At 34.5% G+C, this 16,047-nt stretch overlaps 1 protein-coding gene across 1 annotated transcript in view; it reads left to right on the forward strand.

Moving 5' to 3' along the window:
- The window catches only part of LOC110110574 (zinc finger CCCH domain-containing protein ZFN-like), a 57,799-nt gene that overhangs the window by 19,767 nt on the left and 21,985 nt on the right, over positions 1–16,047 (forward strand). The window contains exons 5-6 of the mRNA XM_028694239.1: positions 3,062–3,322; positions 3,391–3,735. Coding sequence (XP_028550072.1) covers positions 3,062–3,322; positions 3,391–3,735 — 606 coding nt within the window. The remainder of the gene's footprint in view (positions 1–3,061; positions 3,323–3,390; positions 3,736–16,047) is intronic.

Consider the following 16,047-nt stretch of genomic DNA (forward strand, 5'->3'; position numbering starts at 1 on the left):
GCTTATTAGTTTTAGACTTTAAGATGAAGGGGTCAAATATGAAAAATATAGTAAAATGTTAGTTTAAGATTAGATAGGGGCATTTAAAGAGCACTAAAAATATTTTTGATATTAAGATTTGAGATTTTAAAATTTTTTCTGTGCATGTGGAAGCGAATGCTATTTGGAAAAATTCAAAGGATGTACTTGGAGTTTCAAGAGGCAAAGCTCCTAATAATAAAAATACTTGGTGATGAAATTAAAATGTGCAAGAAAAGATAAAAAATAAGAAACTTTATTATAATAATTAGTTTAGATGTAAAAATACTAAAATTGGAAAATATATAAGGAGGCTCATAAGGTGTCTAAGGAAACAATATGCAATGCAAAGATTTTAGCTTTTAATGATTTATATAATATATTAGATTTTAAAGAGGGAAAAATATATATCTATAAATTAGCCAAATAAAGAGATAGGAGTAGTAGGATTTAGTTAAAGTGAAGTGACATTAAGCATGAAGATAAAAAATATTGTTTTTTAGAATAGGATATTTCACAAAGGTGGATGAGATATTTAGGTAAGCTTTTCAATGAATATTGTGAGAATACAATTGATTTTAGTGACCTTAGCTCTCTAAATGAAAATATTGATTTTTATTTTTATAGACGTATCAGTAAAACTCAAGTTAGAGAGGCTTTAAAAAAAATGAAGTATGGAAAAACTATTGGACCGGATGATATTCCAATAGGGGTGTGGAAATACTAAGGATATGAAGGAATTTATTGGCTTACTAAATTTTTTAATATTATTTTGAAGACTAACAAGATGCCAGACAGATTACATCAAGGATTAGCCTTAAGCCCTTATCTTTTTGCTTTAGTCATGAATGTTCTTTCTAGACATTTGCAAGAGGATGTACCATAGTGTATGCTTTTTGCTGATAATATTCTTCTTGTTGATAAAACTAGAGAGGGAATTGAAGATAAACTCAAATTATGGAGGTCAACATTCGAGTCTAAAGGTTTTCGTTTGAGCAGATCTAAAACCGAATATATGGAGTGTAATTTTAGTAGTAATAGATCTAGTGGGGGTTTTGTGACTTTGAGCGATCAAGTCATTAATAATTGTATTCATTTTAGATATCTTGGGTCTATTATTCAGAGTGATTGTGAAATAGATGATGATATTATTAGTAGAATTCAAGTTGGATTGTTGATGTTGTTTTTGTTGTTGTATTAATATTTTTCATAAATGCTCTTCGTTAATGCTCAGGGGATGCTATCTTAACTACTTATTATCTCATCAAGCAAATCCCTCATCCACTTTTAGAGCACACCTCACTTAGCTCCATTGTTTATCTCAATTAAACTAAAATTTAGCCTTATACCACGGTCTTTAATCATACTTGCTTCTTTCATGTGGTCCACTTGCCAGAAAATCTGTCCGCCGTGTTATTCAATGTATCCTCTTTAGGTATTCTTCCACTCAAAAAGTTCATTGGTAGGCTTTATGATCCACTTACACAACGTTTTATACATTTTCTAACCTTTCAGGCAACTACTCACTTCTTTTCTCCCCGCTTCGCCGCTAAGCTCTCCTTGCTAGCTAATATACTCTTACACAAAAGCTCCTCTGACAGATTGCCTTCATCATCCTCATTTCCACTCATGAAAACACCTCCCATCACATCATCAAATTCAAATGAAAATCCAGTAACCAATGAAACCCTAAACCTTCATCTTCCTATTGTTTTATTGGAAATATAATGATAACGTTCTTCTTGCCCTATTCACTTATATATTTAATTTGATCACCCTTTTTGAAAGAATTATGTTGCCTTGTCTTAATTATCTAATCTATTTCTAATACATAATAAAATGCACTTCATCAATGAAGGTTGGAATATGCTACAAATGAATGTAAGTTATACATTCCTTTACAGTGACTTGCAATAAGTCATTTATGTGGAGCAACCTCTTAGGTATGTTGCTGAGGAGAGATTATTAGGTGCGGAGTGCGGACGGCTCTTGCTGAGGAGAGATTATTAGGTGCGGAGTGCGGACGGGGAGAGCCGTCCGCACAAGCACTATACCCAGCTAGGTACCGGCACTCAGTACTGCTGGGTACCACTGGGTACCGCTAGGTACTCAATATTTGTACGGACGGTGCACACTTCGCACCAAATAATTTTTCGTTGTTGAGGGGGGAATTTGTTGCCTTCTCTGGAAGGTTTTCTATACATAAACCTGTTGGTGATCCATCCCTATAAGAGAGGTTAGTTGGTAAGTTGATTTATCTAACTGTTATCAAATATGCCATTTCATTTGCTGTTCAAGTAGTAAGTTAGCACATGCCAAGTTCAAAGAATAGGCATTAAGAAGCTATTTCACTGATCCTTAGATTTATATAAGTAAAAAAAAAAGGGTTGTTAATATGCTTAATATGAGAATTTAAAATTTGAAGCATTTTATCAATGTCGATTATGTTGACTCGGTTGATTATAAATACAGAGCTATATTACATCTTTATTGGAGAAAACCTAGTGGCTTGAAAAGCAAGAAATAAATTATTGTGACAAAGTCAAGTGTTGAACCAAAATACAGCTATGACTTCGGCTTCATTTGGGGCAACTTTTTTATGCTTTATGAACAACTTTTTAGTACAAAAATTTTCTAATGAACAAAAATTTTTATACTAAAAAACCGTTTTAGAAAATAATGAAAAAGCCGTCCCAAGCAAAGCCTTAATTTGCATGCAAAATGATGCAGTTTGAAACTCATCAGAATTTAATCATCTCATTACTCAACGCATGGCTTTATATTATGATAATTGTGTTGCAAGTTATTTTGCCAGTGATCTTACTTTTTCATGAATGAACTGAACATATTGATATAGATAATCATTCGATATGGAAATACTTTCCAAGAAAATTACACTCCTATCTTCGGTTCCAAACAAATGAAGGATATCTTTAATAAGGCTCTATGGCATCTGCCTTTTGCGTGTTTTTATAATAAGTTGGAGCTTACAGATATATATGCTCTAACTTGGGAGCGTTGCCTTTTGATTTCTTATTTGAAGTATTATCTTAACCAGCAACAGAATTCTGGGAATGTCCAATTTGTTGGAAGTGGAACAGCCATGAATCCTCCGGCTTCATATTCTTCTTTTCCTCTGAGACCTGGTGAACCTGATTGCCCATTCTTTGCAAAAACAGGGGATTGTAAATTTGGTTTAGCCTGCAGGTTTAATCATCCAATAGCAAATATAACTTCTACGTCAGACTGTGAGTTAAGCCCCGAGGGTCTTCCCCTACGCCCGGTAAGCTATACTGCTCACTTCGTATAACGAAGGACTTTCTACATGATCTTTCTTAAATTTACATTTGATGACTGGATATTAAACATCAGCTTTTTGCATATCTTGAGAAGTTCATACAGTTAGCTCTTTCCAGAAGGGAATATAATCAACTCTTTTTGCAGGGTCGACCTCTGTGTGTTTTTTATGGCCGTTATGGTTACTGCGGATATGGCTTGACTTGCAAATTTGATCATCCAATAGCTGCTCCAAAGGGCATCACGGAGAGTCTTTCAACATCATCATATAATGTTCCTGTTGTTCGACAACCATTAGAGTCATCATCTGGGCCTGCCACGTTAACATTGTCAGTTGAAAGCTATTCTGTAGCCAGCCCTGGAAAATTAAAACGACTCCCCTCATCCAAACGACAGAAAATGAATTCTGACGATGAGAAGGTATAATCTGAATGATGATGGAACCACCCAATCACTTGACGGGCTTTTCTCTATTTATTTCCTTTATGAGTTAAAGCATTTCACCGGCCTAAGTCGAGTCCTAGCCAGAGGTGTCTATTCTTTTTTGAAGAGTGGGCGCTGTTCATCTAAATAACGACTACTTTCACTTGATAAATGTACTGGCCACCTCTTTACTTTACTGCAACGATGCTCTTCTTTACCCTTGTTTGTTACTTGGTCATGATGTTCCATCTATGTTAATTTATTCTCATTTAAGATCAACTGACAGTCCAAGAACATGTGAAAATTTTTGCTTTCTCACTCCCACCAATTTTTCCTTGTTTAAGGAATTTCCTTGATTCAATTGATTTTTTTGATCATTCAATAAAGTCTTTCAATTGTGTCTGTCCATTCAAGCTGTAGATATTCACTAAAAGGTCATCTTCACTGAAACTCAGTTTGTGAAGCCACTTCTATGAAACCTGTTGATTGTCGAAAAACAATTTGCTTCTCCCCAGCACGGTTGTTTTTGATCTTCTTCAGAACAACATATAGTCAGAGTTCAGAAAAGAAGTGCTGCTGCTTACAGGATGACTTTTTAACCCTTTATAGCTCAGTTTGGACTACACTTAACTGCATTGATAGATTTGTTTGCAAGGATAAATGTTGATGGGTGGGGTTGAGTTGATTCAGAACCTTTCTCTAATGCATTCCTTCTGGAATATCAGTTGTATTGGGATGCAATATGCCAGGTACCTGAAAACATGAAATGATTTCCTATTTTTTAAATATTTTATGCTCAATGAATAAAATTATCGAAGGCTGATATCTGTTTCAAACTGCTTCAATGCGATCCACTGTTCCTGCACCTTGTTTATTATTTTTCAATTCTAATGCTTGGAAAAAATAAAGATGAAAGAAAGAAACAAAAAAAGTAACATGTGTTGTGCGTTGAATGGTGATTTTGAATTAATTCGTAGAAGTGGCATTGCTAGCTAAAATTTATGGGTTCTCAGTGTTTTCACAGTTTGGAGCAGTAGGATGCAAGATTGTAGTTATAGCAAATGGATTTGTAATGTTAGTGCAATGACATCAAGGCGTATAATTGGTTGTGACTTTGTTCCTGTACTAGTGAGGTGTAAGGTAGAACTAGTTGTTTATTTGTGAAATAATTTGCGTATTGTTTGTTTGTGACTTTTTTTCCTATGTGATTTCATGTTAAATTAATTGTGTACACTTATAATTAATTGGGTTAGGTTAATCAAATAGAATGTGGCCTGAATTCATCTCATGTTTGAGGTCGTTAGACTTTGAACTAGCCTTAGATTTGAAGTCATCTAAAGATCTAAACTTGTCTTAGACTTGAAGTCATAGAGCTTTAGCGGTTTAGCCCTTTTCAAGCTTGTAGTTGTCAAAGACTTGACTCACCATAGGCTTTATGTCTTATGAGATCTTGAACTCATCTTATATCTGAAGCCGTTAGAAACTTTGTACTTGTCTTGGATTTGAAGTTGTCGAAGAATCTAAACTCATCTCTAGGTATAAGAGAATTTGAACTCGTCTTAGATTTGAAGTCATCAAAGAGTCTAATCTCATCTCAAACGAACTCATTAGGGGGCTTTGAATTAGTCTCATGTTTGAAGTTATTAGAGAGCAAACAACCCAACTCGATATAACCCACAAACAGAACAAAAAGTACCATGTCAGATGATGACAGGAATAGATCACCAGGATCTAATTTGGGTACCTTCGGGCTTTTTTCTATTTGTTGAGCTTATTGGTAAAGTTATGCGGATTGAGTAAACTACATTTACCATATCTTTATTTTTAATAATATAGGTTTTACGAAGTTTTGAATTTTTAATTATATAAATGATACAAAAGTGAGGATATTCAAACATATAGAAAGTTTACATCATATAACTTTTTATATGTCATTTTTCTTATTATTTTGCATATTTTGACATATTTCTTTTGAATTTTTATAGGGTATTTTTTATCATACGAAGTTGAGTATTTTGATGTGTGTTTATGATTTCTAATAAAAATTGCTATAGAAAAATAAAAGCCCATAAATATTGTTGTGAACATTATCTGTGAATTCTTTATAAGTAGTAACTATTAAAGTGGGTGTATTGTCTCAAAATTATGACTACTTTGCCATAAGGGTGAAATTATGAATATTTATGTGATGTATCTAATTCAATTTATTCTGTTAAAAGTGTTAAGGTTTATCTATTTGTGATTGAAATTATGTGAGAAGAAAATATTGGCGGATGTATATTGATGCTTATGTGTATCCAAGTGGATATATAAGGGCCCGATTCTAAATGAATAAATGATGCTATATATTAAGAGTCATAAGGATCTATTATTAGTATGTGCTGAATTATAAGAGCTTGATATTGATGTGTTGTGCATAAAGAGTCATAAGATTTTGATTATGTATCTATTTTGAGTTTGTGAAATATTTGAGAGGCATAACTGTAATAGCCTCAAAACAATAGCCTCAAAATTGATTTTCATTGAAATTTTTGTAAACTTGAAATTTTGGCTGGGTGCACTGCGGCGCCAAGCTCTTAGGTTTACAAGAGTATGAGTGAACACAAGGACTTTAGGGTCTTGAGTTTTTTTATTATTGAGTTAGAAATTAAAAAAAAAAAGCATCTAAAATATTTTTTTTAAAACCTCACCCTAAGCTATCCCTCCCCATTTTCCCTTTGATTGGCCAGATGAGAATAGTAGAGAGGAGAAGACAAGACAAGAGAGGATAGAGAAAGTGGGGTTCAGGGTAACATATTTTCCATCGCTCCAGTTGTGAAAAATACTCTAATTGTGGTAGGTAACTTTAATTCTATTTTTATTTTTGATGATTTTGAATTTGTCTATTTTCTCTCTCTTAAATTTGATAATAATTTCATCTCTCATTTTACTAAATTTTTACAATAAAATTTTTATTATATGTGGTACATATTAACCCTGAATGTTTTAACAGATTTATATTGAGATTTAATCGTTTGGTTTTGCATATATGTCATTTTACCTAAATAAATAAGGTAATATAAAATACAAAATGATTAGGAGCTAATATATTATATTTGGACATAAAATACATGATATGCATAAATTTATTATTTATCTGACCTAACATGCATATTGATAAGCACACTATTAGATTTATGTGCCATTATAATTGTATAAGATGTATGCATGTTGTCTGTTATATATATATATATATATATATATATAAGATAAGATATGAATGTGTGTAAAAATAAGAAAGACTGACTAAAAATGATTGTATATGTGCTATCCTGTACAGGATGATGAACTGTGAGGTGTTCCTTTAAATAAAATTTATGATGTAATCCTAAGTTATATTAAATGGGAGGTATAAGGAGATTGACTGTTATGATATGTCACGCTAACAATCAAGAATTGACAACTTCTTACATGAAATTCACCTAACTTGTGATATGCGATATGAGATTGATATTTGTTTATATGATTGATTTGATTGAGACTTATTCTTATTTGATCTGAAGGACCTACATGACTTGATATGACAAAAAACATATAAGTAGCCACATATTCTACCTTGCTTATTATTCGTTATAGCACATACATAAGACAAGCACATATGATGAATTACATATGTGATATGATATAATATGATACGAGCATGATACATGTCATAATGAATATAGATATGTGATAATCCTTATTCAAGGGTATATAATTCATTTGAGATAAATGACATACATTATATAACTCATTTATACATGATGCAAAACATAACATATGTGTATTGATATTGTACGATATACATAGAACAAGTGTAAAACACTTGCTTGATATGAAATGTATACTGATAACTATGAACATGAATATATTCATAATAGATCTGCTGCATTGCATTTGGCATACGTATAGAAATGACATAATATGCTGGTCCTTTATATGATTGTTGATCATTGATTCTAAATTACATTGCTTATATTGATTCCATCGCTCATATCAAATAACATCATTCATATAATTTTTACATGTTCTCAAAGTTACATGTTTATTCTGATTTGAATTGAATAATTATATGTATGTTATTTGACTTATTTATTTTACCTTGCATTGATTATCAAAACATATGCATGAAAAATATATTTTACTTTAAATAAGAATATTAATTATATTTTTTTATGTAATTTAGACATTTGAGTACTATAAAAATACATATAAAGATTTAAGCATTAGATCTATAAATATACAAAGAAAATTATTAGGCTTACCTCTTAGATAGTAGAAATCTCCTGGTAACAGAGCCACGGCTCCGAAATTTCATGGCAGCCATTTTGCAGGGCGAAGTGGATGACAACAAGGGGGAGCACGCAAGCAAGCGGTCACGACGGCGTTCATGGCGCCAACCAGCTTTCTCCCTCTCGTTGTCAATGCAAAAAGCCCAAGCAAAATATTGTCATCATCCTTCATCTACAAAACCAAAAACCTTTGCATCAGCAAAAGGATCAGAAATACGAAGGTAAGATTATTGTGAAACCCTAATTGGCAAATGAAAGATCAAAAGTTAAAGAAGATGAAAAAGAATCAAGCATACAGGAGGAGGACATGCCAGCGAGATCGAGAGAAGCGCACAAAACATGGTCGGTTTTGTCGATTATAAATAAGGAGCTCGGGTGGACAAAATCAATGGTGGGAAGAAGAGATCTTGACGGACGGTTAGGACGATTTCGTCCTACAGGTGTTCGCAAGACGACACGGATCATTTTTTACGGTACACCAAACGTGTAAGGAAATTCCATTGATGTTTGAGAATTGAGGTAATCACCGAAGATGCCTCCTAAGGGCATCTCCAACCGATCGTCATTTTTGACGTCATTTGATCGCGGATGAATAGTGCGACGTCAATATTGGCGTCGCACTGTTCATCTGCGCCATTTTTTTCTCTCTACCGAACAAAGGCGCGAAAGAAAACGACTGTTTTAGCGGCAAAATGGCGTTGGATTGGAGATGAAACACGGCATTTTTTTATTTCCGTGCACTTTGGAGTGAAAAATGACATTTTCGGTTGGAGATGCCCTAATTTACTTTGTTTAGAGACCGGCGACGCGTCCGCTTCTCCGCCCGCAAGACCTCCGCAAAAGCTCCAATTTCTTTTAAAGATATTTTCAAAATATTTGATAATTTATATATTTTAAAAATGCATGAATCTATATTATTTTTATAAAAATAGTTTATCATTTTTCTAATATAAAATTTTAATCAAGCTTTTTTTAATAAATTCTAATCATTTTTTAATGTTGTATTTATATAATTAATTAATATTCATGTTTCTATTTTGTATAAAATTTATATTTTAGAATTCTAAGACTCATATTTCAATCAACAAAATTTAATATATATATTTTAAAAATGAATTATGATTAGTAAATAATTTATTCATTCTTTTGGGACATTTTTTTTCGGCTTTCTAAAATAGTTTTATAGTATATTTTTTTATTCAAAAAATTTTTATACTAAAAATCTGCTTTAAAAATAATTAAAAATTGTGCGAAACAAAATTAATATAGTATTATTTCTACAAAAATTGTGCGAAACAAACTTAATGAAGATAAAAATTGAATGATTTTTTTTTTAATCTCGACATTTCCCTTGATTTTTTATCATCATTTTTTTACTTGGTTTCTGTTCATAAGTTAGAATTCTGAGAGTTATAATTCAAAGAATAAAACTGTATGCAGTCGGTAAATATATTATAAAAAAAATTGCTAATGATAGCTTTAAATTATGAATTTTTTATAATTTTATCATAACTCTTCACGCAGAGTTGTATTGTATTTAAAAATATGCATGAATCTTATATATACCCATTGAATCATTTTAGAACTATAAGTTAAGTTGTTTGTGCTTAAAAATTCAAATATATTTTGTATTTTATATTATTTATTTTTTCATTCTGTTTTTTCATCATTTTTATATTTTATATATAAGGTAATATGTCGATTTATCTAAATTAACTCAATTTTTTTTTCGATTCGTTCTTTAATTAAAACTGATCTATCTTAAAATAAAATTTTAAGTAAAATTTTATGCTACTAAAATTAATATATATATCGTTTGTGATTTTTATAATATTAAAATTGTAATATTTTGATTAAGAATAATCCCAATATTGGGGCAGGATAGTGAAGTCCATCAAATAAGGGAACAAGAATAAGAAGGATCAAATGATAGTGAAGTCCATCAAATAAGACAAGCAGAGAATCTTTGCCTACTGCATTGCACATTGCCTAGCACCAAAGAACCCAAAACGCTACATTTCAAAGAGAAAAGAAGAATAAGGAACCAATAAAAAGACGCGGTATCAGATGATATTGAAAGTCGTCAGAAAAAAGGAAAAGCATAGCAGCATACCTGAATCCCCTTGTGGCGGCTTTGATTGCCTGAAAAGCTTCAGACCATCAGCGTTTTTGTTAGAATGAACAGAAAAATACTAAACAAAAGGAATACCTCCATATAAACTATAAATAAATTTTTTTAAAGAATGCAAGCATGAGCGCCGACGTCGGCCTCGCGCGGGAGAAATTTTGTTAGGGTTGGTGATTTGCAAAAGAGATTTTCTTTGATGTTTCTTTTCTTCCATTTAATTTCTAATTTTAGGGATTAATATAAAGAAACAAGAAGGAGAATGAGAAGAAGAAGGAGAAGAATATGAAGAAGAAGAATGAGAAAAGGAGGGAAAAGAATACGAAGAAGAACAATGAGAAGAAGAGGAGGATGAAGATGAAGAGACTCACCGTGATCACGAAGGGCTTCCGACCTGGATTCGCCTAGGAGATGCGACGTCGCTTGGCGGTTCGCTATCGAGACGGAGCGGAGAGTCTTTCGATTTCGCGGAAAGGAGAAGAAATTAGGGATTCGGAAATGAGAGTGAATGAGATATTTGATCACGCTAATCTTGAACCGTTTTTAACCGGTGTAAAATATAACTTTTCTCACCGATTTAAAAACCGTAGAAATAAAATTGATGCGAAAAGGATTATTTTTTGGTAGTGAATTGATAATACATTAAAATATTAAGGTTCTAATTCAATGAATAAAGTTATATATATACATTAACCATGTAAAGAGGCAAAAGAATATAAATAGTTGATCGATTTCAAATTTAAATTTTATACCATTGAATAATTTTATCATAACTCCTTATTTAGAATCAAACAAGCATGATTAACATGCTTAACCCTATAAAGGGAGTAGCAAAAAAGTACATGTGAACTATTGAAAGGCCATTTAATATGACTAATGGACATTTAGCATAAAGTAAATGTGAATTCACTTTATTATTTTTATTATAGTCTCAATTTTGTGTAGATTCCTCATGATAATAATGATATGGCGCCACTCATATATAACTTTTATTTGAAGCATTCTCGTGCTTGATCCCCACACTCTTTTAAACATTCAACTAAACTAAAACATCTTGCAAGTGTGAGAAGATGGATCCCACTAAGCTTGCAATGTCTAACTTGAAGGTCATGAGGAGGGCGGCATTTAGCGTCTCCAAGGGAGATAAAACTAAGAAATGAAGAAGTGTTCCTTCAACGATTAAGGAGAAGGATGTTGATATAGGTTCTTAAATAATTCAAGGATCTACTGGGCCCATCACCCCTCCTATGACGAAAATGAAGGTGGAACTGGATGTAGAAAAGGAAGTTGTTCACTAACTACTAAGAATATTGGCCTCCTTAGAACCTGCTACTAGGGATAAAATTGTGGTGATTCCAAGGAGAGTGATACTCTTCTCGAGTTTTGTGGACAACTTTCTTACTTTGAGATGGAGAAGGCAAGTTTCACTGGGGTGTCAAGTGGAGGTAGCGACTTCAAAGGAAGTAGCCTCCACGGAGGATGCGATGACCTTAGTAGAAGCCAAGTCAGTTGTACCTCCAAATGAAGGTAAGAATTATTTGCAATTCGTGGAGTGGATTTTTTCTAGTGGTCAGGCCTCCTCTAGTGAGCCCCTACTGTGTGCCTTTCTTGAAATGAATTATTTGGCCATCCCCCAAGCAAATTTTATGGCATTGACATTAACACAATGGGTCCCTTGCTTATACACTTAAATGAAGATCCACCAAAATATATTAGTAGAAGTTCATTTGAAGTTTTTTGGATAGGGCCTTCTCTATTTCTAATTCTTCAAAATTGAGTACATTGTTGTTATCATGCCAAAAAATTCAATAGAAAATTGTTCTTAATCATAATTATATCATCTTCAATTTCAACATACCAAAACCAATTAATATCTAAAATTCATGAGAAAATATAAATATTCATTCATATTTCATTTCACATATCATTCAAAAAATTATGTACAGTAATCCAATATATCTTTAATTTATATTTATTTATTGTATTATAAAAAAATGCATCAAGGTGGACGTAACCCCGCTCAGATCTTGATTTTACCATCTTCTAATCTACTCAGCCTCAACTTTATCTCTTCTTTAAAACAACACATGAATATTGATACATCATTAAAAAATTACCTTGATCAGGCACGAATCTCGAGGCAAAATCAAGTTGAAAACTTCAAAAATTAGATCAGAGACCATATGAATTCCGATTTCAGCAAACTTACAGTCAAACTGAGCGTCTCTGAAACACAAACCCAATGACACCAAAATCGACTCAATCTGAGCCCAAATGAGCCCAAATCAAAAACTCGAAGCGTTTTTGGAAGGATCGAACCACAATTTGGGTTACCAAACGATCTTCAATCATGACATGCTTATAGTCGAATCGAGCGGCTCGACAAGACGAATCCAACGAGCCCAAGATCATCAAATTCTGATATCATTAAGACAATCAAATATCCATTGAAGGGTGCATGATCTTAAGAATCAAGATCCGCCGTCCATTCGAACCACTCCAAGTTTACCCTTGATCTTCCACTTATTTTCAAGCCACGTCACTCAAGAATTCTATAAATAGAGCCTCATTTCCTCATGAGAAAGGGGGGAGAAGCCAAGAGAGAAGGACGAGAAGGAAGAAAGCTCCTGCCGCATAGCTCCTCCTCGACCACCGCCGGAGTGCTGCCGCACTACCGATGTAGTCTTGCCGCACCACCATCGGACCACCAAGGGACGCCGGAGTGCTGCCGCACCACCGTCGTAGTCTTGTCGCACCACCGCCGGACCACTAAGGGACGCCGGAGTGCTGCCGCACCACAGTCGTAGTCTTGCCGCACCACCGCTGGACCACCAAGGGACGCCGTAGTGCTGCCGCACTACTGCCATAGTCTTGCCGCACCACCACTGGAGTATTGCCGCAACACCGCCGTAGTTCTACCACACCACCGACAGACCACCAAGGGACGCCGAAGTGCCATCCGAAGCTGAAGTATCCCTGACACTAAAGTGCCACTACCGATCCACCGCCTGACACCGGAGTGTCGTCGGACCACCACCTGACAGTGGAGTGACGTTGGACTTTTGTAAAACTCTCAGTTGATATCTATAATCTGGTCGTCTTCAAGGACGATTCAGACCATTGTATTTTCCTCAAATTTTAGTGGAATCATCTTCAACTGGGCTAGGCCCCGTGGTTTTTTCCCTTTCCGGGTTTTTCATGTAAAAAATATTGTGTTCTTTGTGTGTGAGCTGGATATCCGTGCAATGCTAAGACATAGAATTATAACTCTATCGCCGCGTATATTCTAGCCCGCAACAAATATATAGGGTAAGCAACTACTTGCTCAACAGACATCCCAAAACCTTCATAAATCATTCAATATTTCTTATTAAAAATAAACAACATAATAATGAATATTATGTTTTACAATTTAATTAATGTAATAGTTATACGAAGTTATATTCTTAACATGATTTCAATCATGTATTTAATTATCAACAGAAGTTTTATGTTAATATTATATATTCATTAACTTCTAAATAACAATAAATAAACTTGTAATTGGCATTAAATTTGTATATATTAACAACATGAACTTTTATTAAACTTGTACTTTACTTTAGAGGAGAACATATGATTTGTATGCAATTTATGCAAAACATGATTCAAGCACTTATCTCGATGCCTACTTATAACTTAAATTTCATTTATTCCTCCACTTGATCATTCTTACATCATGATATATCATCAAAAAATTATCTTGATTTGGCATGAATCTCAAAGCAAAAATCAATTTGAAAACTTCAAAAACTAAATTCGGGATCATCTGAACTCTGATTTCAGCAAACTTATAGTTGAACTGAGCGTCTCGAAAATATAAACCCAACGACACCAAATCCAACCCAATCTAAGCCAAAACGGGTCCAAATCAAGGGTTATAAGTGTTGTTGGAAGATTTGAACCATAATTTGGATTACCAAACAATTTCCAAATATAACATGTTTATAGTCGAATCGAGCGGCTCGATGAGACGAATCCAACGATGAACGTTGTTCGATATCACCCCTTCCTTCAAAGTAATGGCATGTTCCAACTCCCTTTGTGGTGGTAGGCCCTAGGGAAGTTGAAAAATCTCGCTGAAATGCTATATGGGTGGCTGCACTGAAGATGGACTGTCTCCCTCCTCTTTTAGTCTGACCCCCTCTAAGCAATGCAACTCCACAAAAAATCCTCCTCCCACCTACTTTATGGTCCTGATCAAAGACTTGAGAGATATCCTAGTCTTAGATAGCCATACATGACCTGAATCACCATTCTCTTTCCCCCAACCACCAGTTCCATCCTCTATATTCTCCAATTGACCTTGGTATCCCTCAAGGTCTGTAGTCACTTCATCCCCAGGATAACATCAGTGCTTTCCAACTCCAAGGGAAGAAAATTCTCCCTCACCTGGGGATCCCCTGTATGGTCAATATCACTCCCCTGCAAACTCCTCCACCCATCTCAACCTTTCCCCTGCCCATCATCACCTCATAGCCCCCTTATATCCACTAATTTCACCCCTAGTAGATCAAAAATCTGGTGGAGATGAAATTGTGGGTTTCTCCACTATCTATCAACACCACCACCTCTCTATCCGCTATCTCTCCCTTCACTTTCGTGGTGTGATTTGGGGTGAATACTACCACTGAGTTTAAGGAGACTTCTGTTACATCCATGTGCAACTTCTCCTCTTCCTCCACCTATAACCCACTCTCACCTCTCTCTTCAACTTCTTCATTATCATAGATGGTGAGAGCTTGAAGAGTTTGGTCCTTACACCTATGCCTCAACATTTATTTCTTATCACATCTAAAACACAACCCCTTTGCCCTCTTCTCCCGTATCACCTTTTCCGTAAGCCTTTTGAAATTTCCCCCATTTTTCTCTCCTCCAACTCTCTCCTTGGGCACTTCCCTCAGAATCCACAGAGCAGATCCTGTGAGAGCTCGTTCCTTTGATTTTTCCTCTCTAGATTTGATTTTCCTCCCAGGATCATCCGGGACGATATTGAGATCGTCCAGGACGATCAGTGCATTGAAACAGCTGATTTTTCTGGAAGTGGATTGTCCAGGCCGATTTTGGATCGTCCTGGGACGATCAGTGCATGGCAAAATCCCGAGAGCAAGGGTTTTTGGCAAATTAATTATCGTCTTGCATCGTCCTGGAAAATCGTCCTGGACGATTGAAAATTGGTCATATCGTCCTGGACGATGTGGCGATCGGCCAGGACGATCAGACTGATGTTATAAGATAATCAGCTCGATTTGAGGAGAGAGAAAACATTTTTTATAAAATCAAAATATCTGAGGAGACAGAAAGAGAAGAAAAGCAAAGGAAAAGCTTATTTTCGGAGGCCGCGGAGCGCTTTTCGTCCGACGCCGCTGTTGGGAAAAGTGTTTATCTCGTGGTAACTCCGAATCCTATTTCTGTTTTCAGAGATATCGAGTTTTGATCGTATTGTGCATTGTTTTGTATTTTTGTGATCGAAAAATGGACCCGGTTTTGTATTGACACAACTTTCACCGCACAACTTTTAATATGTTATAGATACGAATATTCTACACGATTTGACTCTTTTCTGGAACAATTTCACCAGTTATTTTGGGTTCTACGCGATTTTGATCGAATAGAAAAATATCAGGATGTTTATTGATATTTATTTAGTAGAATAATAGTCTTATATTATTGTTGTGAACATTCTATTGTAATTTGGTGAATTGTGATTTTGTAGGATTTTTGTGTAAATTTGATAGACTGCCGTTACGCCGCCGAAATTTCGTACGATTTCCGATTTTTCTGAGATTGATGAATTGAATAGATATGCATATGAATGTTGATATGATTGTTCTA

Source organism: Dendrobium catenatum, unplaced genomic scaffold (assembly GCF_001605985.2).
Source record: "Dendrobium catenatum unplaced genomic scaffold, ASM160598v2 fragScaff_scaffold_421, whole genome shotgun sequence".
NCBI lineage: Eukaryota > Viridiplantae > Streptophyta > Magnoliopsida > Asparagales > Orchidaceae > Dendrobium > Dendrobium catenatum.